Here is a 13128-nt window from a genome sequence, read left to right as displayed (position 1 = left end):
GATATTCATTTTAGGACATTTATTAAGACATGTACAAAATACTCATATGTATATATGTGTATGAATGCGTGTATGCATTCACAGACACATGGATACATACATTTCTAACAAAACAAAACGGACCTCATTTTGGAGAGATCCAACTCAATCGTATCAAAATAAACACACAATAAATCCAACCAAAAACATGACATAATTCTAGTCCCACAAGAGACATGAAGGCCACTGTTTTCACAGAAAACACTTTGAATTAGTTGACCCAGAGAATGAATCCCTAGTTTTACCCCGTTGTACATAGAACACGGACTGAACACACGTCACTCAACTGAAGCCAACACAGTTGTGTGTGTGTGTGTGTGGAGAAACACTAATATGGGACTGTGTTTGTCACGTGGCATACAGGGGGACATTTGACCATCATGATGTCACATGAAAGACAAGATACGCTCAGTGGTACATGTTATAAAGCTGATGAAATATAATCAGAGGCTTCCTGAACTGAACCTCAGAAAGGAAAACCCTCATTCACTGTTATGTACCCTTCTCAGTGAAAAGGCTCAGTCAAATCAAGCAACACTTGGCCCTGTTGTTCCTTTTCCTGTGATATGCAGACCACCAACGCCCACCAGTAGAAAACCACATGTAGCCTGCAGGCAGCGTTGGTTCAGTGCATAGGCCAAACATCTAGGGGCGGTTCTGTTAAATGTTCTCTTCTCAATACTGTTTCATCCATTTGTTGTGGAGGGGAAATGTTGGAGTCAGGTCATTTTTAGAGCTAGATAGTAGTAGAACATAGCACAAGCAGTGTGGTGGGGACATTACAGTTAGGTCCTTTTTAAAGTACTTCCTCACTGATAACTCTTGCCTATGGGGAACTTTGCAAATATCATCAAACAATATTCTTATTATTTGGTCACCTTTACATTCATTGTCTTGTTTTCTGTTGAAATCCTATGGTAGAAAAAGTGGCATGTTTTTCTTTAAGCGCACTTGGCCATAAATAGCTTTTAAAATGGTGTACTGAGCATTGTCATTTGGCCACGTCTGACGACAGTTTGAAAACTCCAGGGACCACAGTTGAACACAGTGCAACATTCATTCAGGAGAGAGGGCGGGGCTTAGACTCATTCAGGAGCTGAAGGTTGGCTACAGATCCTGTCTGTCTGAGGAACGTGGGCCAGTAGGGACACCCAGGGCAGGGATGGCACTACACAACTACAGAGCAGAATGATGGAAGGATCATTTAGCTTAAAGAAGTCTGACTCCATACTTAAAGTCTGACTTAATACTGGGGAGATGCTGGAGATGTTTCTATTGATTTACTACCTTGATCATTGCTCACCTCTTAGCTCAGTGCTGATAAATCACTATCAGATAAATATATAGGAGATTAGTGCATAAGTCAGGGATAGCTGATAGGCTATATGGGACAGTGACAGACAGCAACCAGAGTAGTCATAGTGTGTGGTTACTGTACATCATCAACCTGAACCAACAGTGTTAAAAAAGATCACAATAAAACATCTACATCAACATATGAATGATCATCTCACAGCTATAGCAGTACCTATACTTTCCAAAGCCGGGGCATGAGTGTGTGTGTATTCTTGCGTACAAGCAATGTCCTCTATCCCTGATCGAGGGAGTTTGAGCGAGCAGGGCAAACAAATGGATGTAGGAAGTTGAGCATTTCTTGGTGGACATCTTAGGTTGGTGTGTGGAGAAGAAAAGGAAGTAGTAGAGACATGTCTGATTCTGCCCTGTACATTCAGTATCTTCCTCTGCTACTGGGGAGTCCTCATATCAAAGTTCCAGTCACACAGAAGGAGAACAGTAGCAGAACTGCTTCTTCAACAGACTTGCAGAAGCATCACATTGATATCACCAGACCCGTGCAGAGCAATTGTTAAGGCAGCAGGACTGCCTTGTCTGTCTATCTATGGGCTTGTCTTTCACCATGTCTTTCTAGCCTGGTAGGCAATCTGTCTCTCTGCACCTTTGTCCCAGTGGTGAAACCAAACCAGCAGACTTTAATTCAGAGTTCTGCCACCTAGTGGTGATAAAATGGTATTGTCACGTATTGGTGTCAGTGGTGTGTCGGGTGGTCTAGTGCCCGTGCTGTGGCCCGTGGTCGTTGTACTGGTTGTGGGCGGGGTGGTTGGGGGGCAGGGGAGGACCGTTGACGCCGGGGTGGTAGAAAGCACAGTTGCTCTCGTAACGGCAGTTTCCTTTCATCATGAAATGGCGACACACTGGCCTTTTGGACATGTCTATAAAAAAAAGAACAGAGTTGGCACACAACTAGCCAGCCAACCAAACGTCTGTACTGCTTGCATCAAGGCTACAAGATAGCAAACAGAAATCAACTTGGTCTTTACTTTAATTGTACTACTGTGGGGCAGGGCCCTACATGGACAATACAGGGCACCGTTTCAGACTGGCCCTACAGGTATCTAACATAGAAACAGAATTACTAGAAGGGACATTCCCTTTCAATTCAACTCACCTCCCATGTTGTTGTGTCCTCCTCTAGGTCCTCCACGTCCTCTCCCTCTGAAGCCCACCTGTTCCCCTCCTCTCCCTCGGCCCCCGCGGTGGAAGTGCCCCCCCCGGTGTGGCCCCCCCCTCATCGAGTCGTCCCCCCAGTAGTTGCCGTTGTCTCCTCCGTGGCCCTGGGGCGGCGGGGGCCCCATCATGCGAGGGTTAGCGTTGAAGCCAGGGGGTCCGTGGTTGTGTGGGGGCGGGGGGTGGTTGTAGTGGGGTCCTCCGGGGCCCGGGGGCTTGCCTGCAGGAGGGAAACCCACTCCGTTCATGGGCATGCCCATGTTGAGGTTGTTCATGTTGGGCAGGTTGTTCATGCCTGGACCGTGGCCCAACAGGCCATGGCTCACTGTGGAGGAAAGACGGATACCAAGTTAACAATCATTCTACCACACATATCGTCATATACAGTTAAGTGCAGCAAGAAATGGAAGAATACTTGGTTTGTTGGCTTGAATAAGTGTGAGAGAACTGAAGGTGTTGTGTGTTGTAAAGGTGTGTGTGTACCTCCAGGCGGGGGGCCAGTGGGGGGGCCCTGGTTCTGCTGTAGAGAGCCCAGCAGCTGTTTGATCTTCTCAGAGAAGTCTGGCTGCTTGATCAGGTCCTCAGTAGACTGGCCACCACTAGCTCCCTACAGGAGAGAGAGGGAGGAAAGAATACAATAAACATCACAGATCCACTGGTTACAGGGCTTCTCCAGGGCTTCCAGAAGTTGTTTAAAACAGTTGCAGTACACAATGCATTAATCCGATCATAACGTCAAAACAGGATTTGTTAATGTTTTGACATATAAAAAAAAATCTCTCTCTCCTACCATGATGGAGGTGAGTAGCTCCTGTACGTTTACGGAGGGGGCAGCGGGGGCACCAGGCGGGCCCTGGGCGAGGTTGCCTAGGTTACCCAGGTTGCCCAACAGGTTGTTGGCCCCCAGGTTCCCCATGAGGTTGGCGAGGACGGGTGGCAGCTTGGAGGCCTCCACCCCCCCGGGGCCCACGCCAGAGCCAGGCTGGGACGACGTGTCCATGGGCTCCATCGTGGTGGAGTCCTGGACAGGAGAAAGTTAGAGCACTGGACACAGAGGATGTTTGGAACATTGTGTGTGTTTTATATACTATAGGTTCTTTTTCAATCACTTTTTTCAGATGCAAAACTCTTCGAAACAAAATCCAAAACTGATAACACTTGTAATGCTTCTTATTTTATGTTCAAAACCCTTTGGTTGGACATTCATTGGAGTTGAAAACATTTTTAGAACGGCACCAAAGTGATTGACAGAAAAGGGTACATCTCACCTCGTCCAAAGGTATGAGGCGTGGAGGCATGGGTTCGTAGGCCTCAGGCTCTGGTTCATGGGGGCTGTCAGGAACACTGAGGAGGAGAGAGGAGGTGAGTTTCCCCAATACAATGTGAGGCACTTTGAGCACCTAGTAACCCACTAGGCTATAAAAATCCCTATCATTTTAAGCCATACTGCTCACTCACACACACTCTCTCTCTCTCTCTCTCTCTCTCTCTCTCTGTGAATACGTACCTCTCCTTGGTGAGGAAAATCTCCTGCAGGATGCCAGTCTCACGGTCCCTCTGTGTGAGTCTCTCTGTGCTGTTGGCCCCGGCATTGACCAGGGGGCCGGTGAGGGCCAGGGGCCTCGGGAGGCTCCAAGGTACCCGCTCCTCCATGGAGTCGTGGGACAGGCGTCTCGCCATCTCAAACGTGTGGCGGTCCATCATCATCTCGCGCTTCGCCGCCTCGCCAAAGTCCTTGATCTTGTTGACGTTGACTGGAGAGGGGGATAGAGGGAAGAGGAGGAAGGTGAGAGAGGTGGAGGAGGAGGAGAGAGTTATAACCATGGCACCCAACATGGATGTGATCAGGAGAAGGGGATGCATTTCATTTATATTATTATTTATTGATTTTATCTTGTGGATAAATCACAATTTTTTTTTAATTTTTTTTTTTTTAAATAATCACATCCCTGTCCAAAGACTCTTAACAGAACTTAGTGAAGAGTAGATGTCTTCACTGTACAGTTAGCTAGCTACTGTATTGACAACTTCCTAGTTTGACTATACAACCACAGTTTGACGTGCAATTACAAACAACACCGACCAAAAAATTGAATTGAAGTTACCGTTAGTTTTTGTTCTCTCACCTCTCTCGGTCTCGTCCAGGTCGAAGTAGAAGTACTCTTTGAGCTGCTCCTCCTCGGCCCAGCGCACGCTCTTCTTCTTCTTGCCCTTCTTGGTCAGCTGACTGTCCTCTTCACCGCGGGGCTCTGCCAGGGCGTTGGGCTTCTCGCTGCCCGTGTCCATGGCCTCGGGGTCGTCAGCAGGGACCGGCGTCCCAGGCTGCTCCAGGTCTACGGGGACTTCGTGGGGAGGGGTGGTGGAGGCCGTCTGGGTCTCTGGGGACAAGGGTTTGGCACCGCCCTGAGGCGACAGGTAGGGGAGTTTACCCTCGAATTGACATGGCTGAGAGGAGGAGGAGAGAGGTAGAGAGAAAGAGATGGGTGACTACTCAATTCCATTTGCACAGCCTTCCATAGATTCAGGTGGTTGAGAGAGGAGTTGTCTGTCTGTCTACCTTGTTTGATGTGGGAGAGACAGCTTTGGGGTCTCTACCTTCCTTCCCTTTCTTCTTCTTAATCTTGATGCCAGGCACGGGGGCGGAGTTTAGGGCATCCAGGAAGCCTGTACCCTCAAGGGCTGTAGAGAGAAAGGAGGGTCTCTTAGTGACATCAATAACAGTCAACATAATGCTGTGGTAGTTGAGGGGGAGATTAGTTTAAAAGTGTGTTCGATGCACAGCACACTTTTTTTCTGAGGAGTAGGGCACAAAACACATGGCATGTGAAAGAAACAGAAATGTTTGTTTATGCTCTGAAACGGTAAGCTCCCTTGTAGTTTACTGTAAGGTTTCAAGTTTGAAGAAGGCCTTCCAGTTGAAACGTTGCAATATAATAAATACAGTGTAGGGGAACATATACAACAGTGTGTGGGTATCTACCAGGGTTGAGATCAATTCCTTTTCAAGTCAGTAAGAAAACTGACATTTAAATTCAAACATTTTCTCATAGAGAAGTACTGAGGACATCTGGAATGGGAAATTCACTTTCAACTCACTGAAGTGAAGAGGAATTGACCTCAACCCTGATATCTACTTGTTGAGGGGTCAGGTGTAGCCTAATCTACTTGTTGAGGGGTCAGGTGTAGCCTAATCTACTTGTTGAGGGGTCAGGTGTAGCCTAATCTACTTGTTGAGGGGTCAGGTGTAGCCTAATCTACTTGTTGAGGGGTCAGGTGTAGCCTAATCTACTTGTTGAGGGGTCAGGTGTAGCCTAATCTACTTGTTGAGGGGTCAGGTGTAGCCTAATCTACTTGTTGAGGGGTCAGGTGTAGCCTAATCTACTTGTTGAGGGGTCAGGTGTAGCCTAATCTACTTGTTGAGGGGTCAGGTGTAGCCTAATCTACTTGTTGAGGGGTCAGGTGTAGCCTAATCTACTTGTTGAGGGGTCAGGTGTAGCCTAATCTACTTCTTGAGGGGTCAGGTGTAGCCTAGTAAATGCAGTGAACGGGTCAAAAAGATGGGTACATACTTGTTTCTGTTGAGGACTTACGTTGTGCTGGGATGATCTTCACTTTGATCTCCTTGGTCTGGTTAGGAGTGGTGTTGAGGGGTTTGTACTTCTTCTCCACGGGGGGAGCATCCAGAGGACCAAAACTGGTGGAGAGACAAGGTTAGGTTAGGTTTCCCTCCTTAGGACCCCGACCGGTAGAGGGAGATAAGAAAATGTTGTGTTTTCATTATGACAGTTTGAAAGAGTAATAATTCCAATATATTCATTACAAATGGCAAATACATCTGCCAAAAACAGGTTTGATCAGTACTCGAGATTAACCCACAATGAGGCAGCAGTGAGACGTGGAGTTATTCTGTGGTTGTGCAATTTCTATCCTGTTATTGGCTGGTAAGCCGTAGGACGGTGACACCTATACACAATGTGGACATGGATGTTATTGTGTATTATACCTGGGTCTCTTGAGGATTTGGGCTGGTTTGATATTGTACTTGTCCCCCAGCTGGAGGGCCACGGGGGGCTTCTTGACCAGAACTGGGGTGGGAGCATCCATCTCCAGGCCTGGAAGACAACACACAGGACAGGGTCAGGTCATTACATCTAGCACTTCAGCCATAGCAGAGGCTTCATCTCCACAGTCAGAAACAGAATTACTTTTTCACATTTGCATATTACTGTGGCCTGATTTCTACTGAAGGACAATAAGCGTATACACAAAAAACATCTTTTGTAAATGAAAAACTGTTTTGTGATAAATTGCGAGGACAGAGTGTGAGTGTCGTGTACCTATGGAGCGGATCTTAGCATGGCTGGGAGCGTGAGCTTTGGGCTTCTCCCTCTTCTTCTCCTCCTCCGCTGCCTTGCCTCCATCAGCTGCCTTCACCTCTCGGACTGGCACTTTCCCCTCCTCCTTCTTACGCTTCTTATCTGAGAGAAAGAGAGAGACGGGGGAGTTACGTAAACATAAAGAGATGACAGTGAAGAGGAGAGTTAGAGACATGTTGACATTTCAATCATTTATCAGACGCTCTCATCCAGAGCGACACAGAGTAGTGACTGCATACATTTTTGTATTTTTTCATACTGGTCCCGCGAGGGAATCGAACCCACAATCTTGGTATTGCAGGCGCCATGCACTATCAACTGAGCCACACAGGACTAAGGTCCGAAGTTGAACGTGAGAGAAAGAGGGGAAAAGAAGGAACAATGGAGAGCATGAAGGGAAGGAGGAGAGTTACCTGCAGGAGAGGTGGTGGAGACACTCTGGGAGCGGATGGTAGCCATCCAGCCATCCACCAGCCCAGCGGACAGCTTCCTCAGCTCTGAGAGACAGACACACACCATTAGATACACATCAAACCTCGGACACTATCACTCAACAATTGACATCTACTGCACAGATACCACCACTATGGAACTCTATTGTCTTGGCCTTGGGTTTGTGAGAAAGCTAGTTACAAATAAAATGCTAAATCATTTCCCCACAGAGGTCAATTAGTCAGCTCAGTGTATTAGAGATGGTGGAAACACCAGGGCAAAGAAAGTTGTATAAAAACATACCCTCAGTCTCTCCAGTCTTGCTGAGCTGCTTGACCAGTTTGGCAGTGTTGTTCTGTTTCAGGTGGTCTACAGTGAGGGGCAGTTTCTGCAGCGTTAGCAGGATGAGCTGTAACAGGGGGGTGTTTGTGCTAGTCTTGGAGTAGGTCAGCCACGTATTCAGCAGCTTGTAGCCTCCCACTCGGATAAACCTGGACAAAGAGTAGGGACAGTCAATCAAATTCTGTTTAAATTGCCAGTTTTTACAACGGATTTGTCAAAGTGCTTTACAGTAACCCGGCATAGACACCCAACCCACCAAAGATCAAGACGCAGCACAGTGGCAGAGAAAGCTCCCTAGTGAAGTAACTAAACAAGCCAGCCAGACCATAAGCCAATAAGGTTGATCAATTAAGAACAAAAGATGGGAGTAGATCTTACCGGTTGAGAATGTCGTGGGACTTGGTTTGTAGTAGGATATTCAGGTACATACACCTGCTCACCATCTTGTGAGAGGCCTTCATGAGACTGTGGAGAAAAAGACCATGAAGGAAGCTGACAATCAGAACAAAAGATAGGAGATAGACAACGCTGCCATTACAGTCCACTCAAAATAATGTAAAAATTATGAAAAACACTAAACAGTAAAAACTAAATGAGACCAAAACAACACCATCAATTATTTTAAAAATGGCAGTGTGTTAATTACCTGAAGACTTTGGTGACTCCCTCCAGGCTGCGGAGCTCTCCATCTTTCCCCAGAAGGTTCTCTACCCCCTTCAGGACCTCTCTGGGGTCCACTGGGCCCACCGCCATCTCGGCTCTGAGCGAGGAACAGATTTACACACTTAATATACAGGAGATCGCCTTACAACTCTGGCGCTTACTAAACAGTCATCGCTATCTCTTTCAATATGCAGCGAAAGTGATGTTTGCACTGCATGGTTCTTCCAGGCATGTCAGATTACACTTTGTTTTTGGGAGAGCTCCTTGGAAAAGACACCATCTGTTCTCTAAATCCTGCACAAAGCAAAGGCTTACAGACAATTCAACATAGGTACTAAACCGTTACAAGACCTTTCCAAACTACCACACGACTGAAAACAGGCCGCAGTTTCCTGCTATCCACAAAGCCAAGAGCAACACCACAGGGGCCCATGTCAAATCACCCACATTGCTAGATCTTTAGTCACACTGAAATCTGTCAAAACAAGGGGGGGTAGTGACATTCCCAGCTAACCCCTCCAAATGTACTGCTCAGCCTCAGTACTGCTTTCGCATTCCAAATGCCATACTGCAGTGAACACCAGGACTCACTGACTGATCTACTGCCTCATACTTCAAATATTTGCATTTATTTCTCTTGATGGCTGGATCTGTCAGTTGTGTGGATTATCCTCATAGTGGAGGGAGAAGGGAGGACAGACAGGGCCTACTGTCTCTGTTCTCAGGAGCTGCTGCAAGGCTTCCTCTAAGACAGCTGGGTATAGCCTAATACAAAGATTGCTTATAGGTCATGCTGCTAGTTCATTTTCTGTGTCAGTAATTGAATAGAACACAGAGAGCGAGCGGGAGGAAATACGCAGGGAGACAGTTCAACACAACACATTAGAAAATGACAGGTTGGCTGCAGTTTAGAAGAGGTTCATGAGGACTTCCCCCAATGGCAGCAATATATTCAAGTAACTGCTTTATTCAACAGATTGTTAAAACATTACAAACAAGTTTCAACAACACCTTACATTCACGACTGCCTTAACAATATGTACAATCTAAAAACGTTCATGGTAAGTGCAAATAAAAACAGATGAGTGATTAGGCTTAAATATGACAACCAGTAGGCCTACAAACTACAGTGGAGAGGAAGGTAGTTGTTGGTCTGAGCAGCAAACTTGTAAAACACATAATTGCACTGTACTGTTCCATTCTCTGAAAACTACTCCCATTGAGGAATGTATTGAATTCCCTACATTATTTTCTAGAAACATCAAAGGCGATGAGAGCTATGGAAGCTAGAATACTTTACTGATGCTGTCCTGGTAACGGAAGAGGATGTTACAACCTACGTGTTTGTTAAGTGTGGGTAATACTTTGGGTAGCTTCCCCCTCTACTAATCACACACACACTGGTAGCTAAACACTTGAGGTGCACACACACACAGGCAGAGAAGGCCCTCAAACTGAAAGCCTACCAGTATGCAGTTTCAGGCAGGCGGTGCACTAAACTGGTGGTTGGAATGACTGACCAGCTCCTTCACTGACAGAAGGGTGCAGTCACTTTACCAGTAGTATCAGGTGGCACAGGAACCCAAGGAGTACAGTTGGTTGAATTGAACACAGAAAACACCTATTCTATGACAAAGGCACTGCACTATTCATTTCAGTTAGCTAAAAGGAACATATTAAAGTTTTTGCTTGTAAGTATAAATAATTATTTTAAAGTAATATTAAAGTTACTTGTATTGGTATTGTAAGTATTTGTATTTTAAGTGATTGATCTCACACATACATCCCTTAAAGTTTACAGGACTAGCATGGAACCAGTATGTTAATTGCCTATGATTTACATTAGAATAAAGGGAATATTTGATCTGAAGCATTATCAATACCCCCCCCCCCATGTCTATACTGTGGACAAAAGAAATTCACACAAAAAAAATCACGTCATTTAAGTCAGCAATTAATATACCTGCTGCGGTGGCAGGTAGCCTAGTGGTTAGAGCGTTGGGCCAACTGAAAGGTTGCTAGATCAAATCCCAGAGCTGACCAGGTAAAATATGTTGCTCTGCCCCTGAACAAGGCAGTTAACCCACTGTTCCTAGGTTGTTATTGTAAATAAGAACTTGTTCTTAACTGACTTGCCTAGCTAAATAAAAATGTATATTTTTTTAAATGTATGCTTAAACTGAGCAGGAGACTGGCTCTAGTACAAGTGGGTGGTTAAAATAACAAGAATGAACCTGCGCTACTGACATCATTACCTTACAGTTCCATATAGGAACACTAGTAAACTGGGATCAGTTGGGGATCCAGTGGATCCTCTACGTAAAAAACACAAAATAATGTCCACTAAAATATTGCTGCAAAATATTACTTGAATTTTTGCGTCGCCTTGTTCAAATTATCAATCTATGCGTAAATCATAATAACATTTTAGAGTAGGGGCAGGACTGAGGCTATCAACATGCTTTTCCCCCCTCGTTGTTCAATGCATAACTGAATGCTTATATGTTAATATTTTAAAGCTCATTATAATATGGTTGGACTATGTTCATTATAATATACTTTGAATTACTGTATCCAAGTATTACATGGATAATATCCAAGTATTTCATTTTGAAATGTCATGTGAGGAAATCAGTTGTCTTACCCGTTTAACTGTTGTAGTAGAAGTTTTATATAGTCTCAGAACTCCACAACGTGGGACATAACACACAACTCCTGAAAATGTCACAACTGTTACACACTCACACAGTCAATAGAAAGAAGTTATTGGGAAGACATGAGCTTAGTAAAGAACAATTCAACGGGGGAATAGATGTCAAGTAAATTAATGTTCATACACACATAAAAGGGCTTTGGTGTATTTACTGAAATATATAGCAATGCAGTTGAAAACAGTAACACCTGTTATCATTTAGCTAGAAGGTAACAAACACTTCTGTCACAATAGCTCAAAGCCCTGCCTATACCAGTGATTTTTTGTTTACATAACAATGTTCTTATCCATGGTTGACAATCACCATTAAATAAAATACATATTTTTGTCCTATGGAGTAAAATATAAAATAAATTGGGAAAGAACAGCCTGTAGATAATCAACTTAATGAATTTGAATATGCCTTTCATTCACCCACACAATGTTCATGATGGTTATATAAGAATATCATGCAGCAGGCAGCCCTTTTAAGACAAGCTCTGCATCGGTCGTTGTATTGCACGCCCTACCCTAGCACTAGAATAAAGATCCAGTTCAATGACTAGTTCTGGTTAGGGGGAGCTAACCCGTGATCCATCGAAACTACATCTAGGCCCTGCCCTCTTTTGTTAACTGCTTCGTGGCTGCCAGTCTCGAGAACATAAAGAACAATGTATGCCAGCCACATCGCCACAACAGTTAGCCTACTATCACATTAGCAGCGCCGGATGATCATTTACTACCTATACAAAATAACTAACGATTGCGAACCACAAAGGCAACATCGAGACGAAACTCGTTCCGCTATTCAGGGCAGTCAACTCCTGTCGCTCCAGAAAAACATACATTGCTGCCTCGATTGTTCTGAAAAGACACAACTACCTCGCCATTTTGATGTAATTCCAACAAAACCAGTCTGCCTTGTACAATATTTCGAATGAGCATTTCCATCCTGCAATCTTTATCCTCAGATTGCCGTATAAATATCGGACACCTGGGGAAATTTCCTGCTCTAACGATATCGACGATACAATGTCATGCGTAAAAAACAAATAACCACAAATGACCAATTTTTCCAGTGAAATCCGTAATCCTCAATCTAAGCAATCTTTATGTATAGATTGCGGTAGGTGTAAATTCCAAGGATCTCTTATCAATTTAGCATGGGGAGAAAAATATCCCCTTAACCTACGGCAATCTTTATGAATAGATTGCTTATGCTTAAATTAAACATTTGTTATGCAGTTTATGTTGATCCGTCTCACACACAAAGAAACGGAGCGTTTCCACTCCGCACTTTCCTGTGTGAGCTCATAAACTAACGCGTTATAGCTTCGCTAATGGAAACAGCAGCCCCGCACGGAGACCAGCCAGCGGACCTAGACTACATCTATTTGCGACTAAACGATTTGTCATTTAATGAATTTAAAGTTAGATTCAGATTGGTTTGAAAATCAACACTTACTATAAATACCTCTCCTCAGCGTCTCGGGTAACTATATTATATTGTGCTTTACAGCAACAGATATCTTGTTACATCAGTTTTAAATCGTTAACCGTCATGTTTTAACGTTAACAAATCATATGGCTGGAAAAACTGGTTTTATGGGCAGGGTTGTGGTAGCTAAAAACTAGCTTTTCCTTCTGGAACAAACTGGAGGCAAAAATAGTAATCAAATGTCCATTACTTGAAGAAAAAAATAGATTATTGAATTAGGATGTTCAAAGTCCTCGACGGTCACTCTTCAGAGACAAAAGACCTGAAAAAGAGCACACAAAACGAAAAACACATTTAAGATAGATTCACTTATTTTCTGTGTTCATACAAACCTGAATCTTGGAAGAGGTTTCTTATGATGGATTATGGTCAAAATGAATAATTGCGCAGTAGTTTTTTTTGTTTGTTCAAAATAGCACTGTTTCTTTAGACGTTACTCACCTCAGAACAAATCCAGGAATGAGCTAGAAAGGGAGGGACTTGGTATTTATACCCTGTGACGTTTTTGACGTCATACGCGTGTCGAGCATGCGCTTTCTGGGGTTTTCATGGTAACAAAA

General features: G+C 44.4%; 1 protein-coding gene across 1 annotated transcript; it reads right to left on the bottom strand.

The window, feature by feature from the left end:
- Positions 1–4: 4 nt before the first annotated feature.
- LOC135552008 (serine/threonine-protein phosphatase 1 regulatory subunit 10-like) lies at positions 5–13048 on the bottom strand. Its single transcript, XM_064983351.1, has 17 exons — positions 13010–13048; positions 12536–12830; positions 8362–8475; positions 8094–8180; positions 7677–7864; positions 7355–7438; positions 6903–7043; positions 6569–6677; positions 6156–6259; positions 5123–5244; positions 4692–5010; positions 4073–4319; positions 3834–3909; positions 3356–3586; positions 3049–3172; positions 2507–2890; positions 5–2270 (listed from the first exon to the last, which is right to left on the bottom strand). Exons 3-17 carry the CDS (start codon positions 8466–8468, stop codon positions 2107–2109), a joined length of 2487 nt encoding a protein of 828 aa, XP_064839423.1. The 5' UTR covers positions 8469–8475; positions 12536–12830; positions 13010–13048; the 3' UTR covers positions 5–2106.
- Between the last annotated feature and the right edge of the window lie 80 nt (positions 13049–13128).

Source organism: Oncorhynchus masou, chromosome 13 (assembly GCF_036934945.1).
Source record: "Oncorhynchus masou masou isolate Uvic2021 chromosome 13, UVic_Omas_1.1, whole genome shotgun sequence".
Classification (NCBI taxonomy): domain Eukaryota; kingdom Metazoa; phylum Chordata; class Actinopteri; order Salmoniformes; family Salmonidae; genus Oncorhynchus; species Oncorhynchus masou.
The sequence above is the reverse complement of the archived record's forward strand: the minus strand, read 5'-3'. Positions and strand labels throughout refer to the sequence as shown.

What these genes read in the sequence shown, in the direction of transcription:
- LOC135552008 (XM_064983351.1), bottom strand. Translation starts at nt 8,468, where the DNA reads ATGGCGGTGGGCCCAGTGGACCCCAGAGAGGTCCTGAAGGGGGTAGAG. An exon ending in TGCTAAGATCCGCTCCATAG is followed by an intron (nt 6,678 to 6,902) that starts GTACACGACACT and finishes GTTGTCTTCCAG; the next exon opens with GCCTGGAGATGGATGCTCCC. An exon ending in AGCTACTCACCTCCATCATG is followed by an intron (nt 3,173 to 3,355) that starts GTAGGAGAGAGA and finishes TCTCTCCTGTAG; the next exon opens with GGAGCTAGTGGTGGCCAGTC.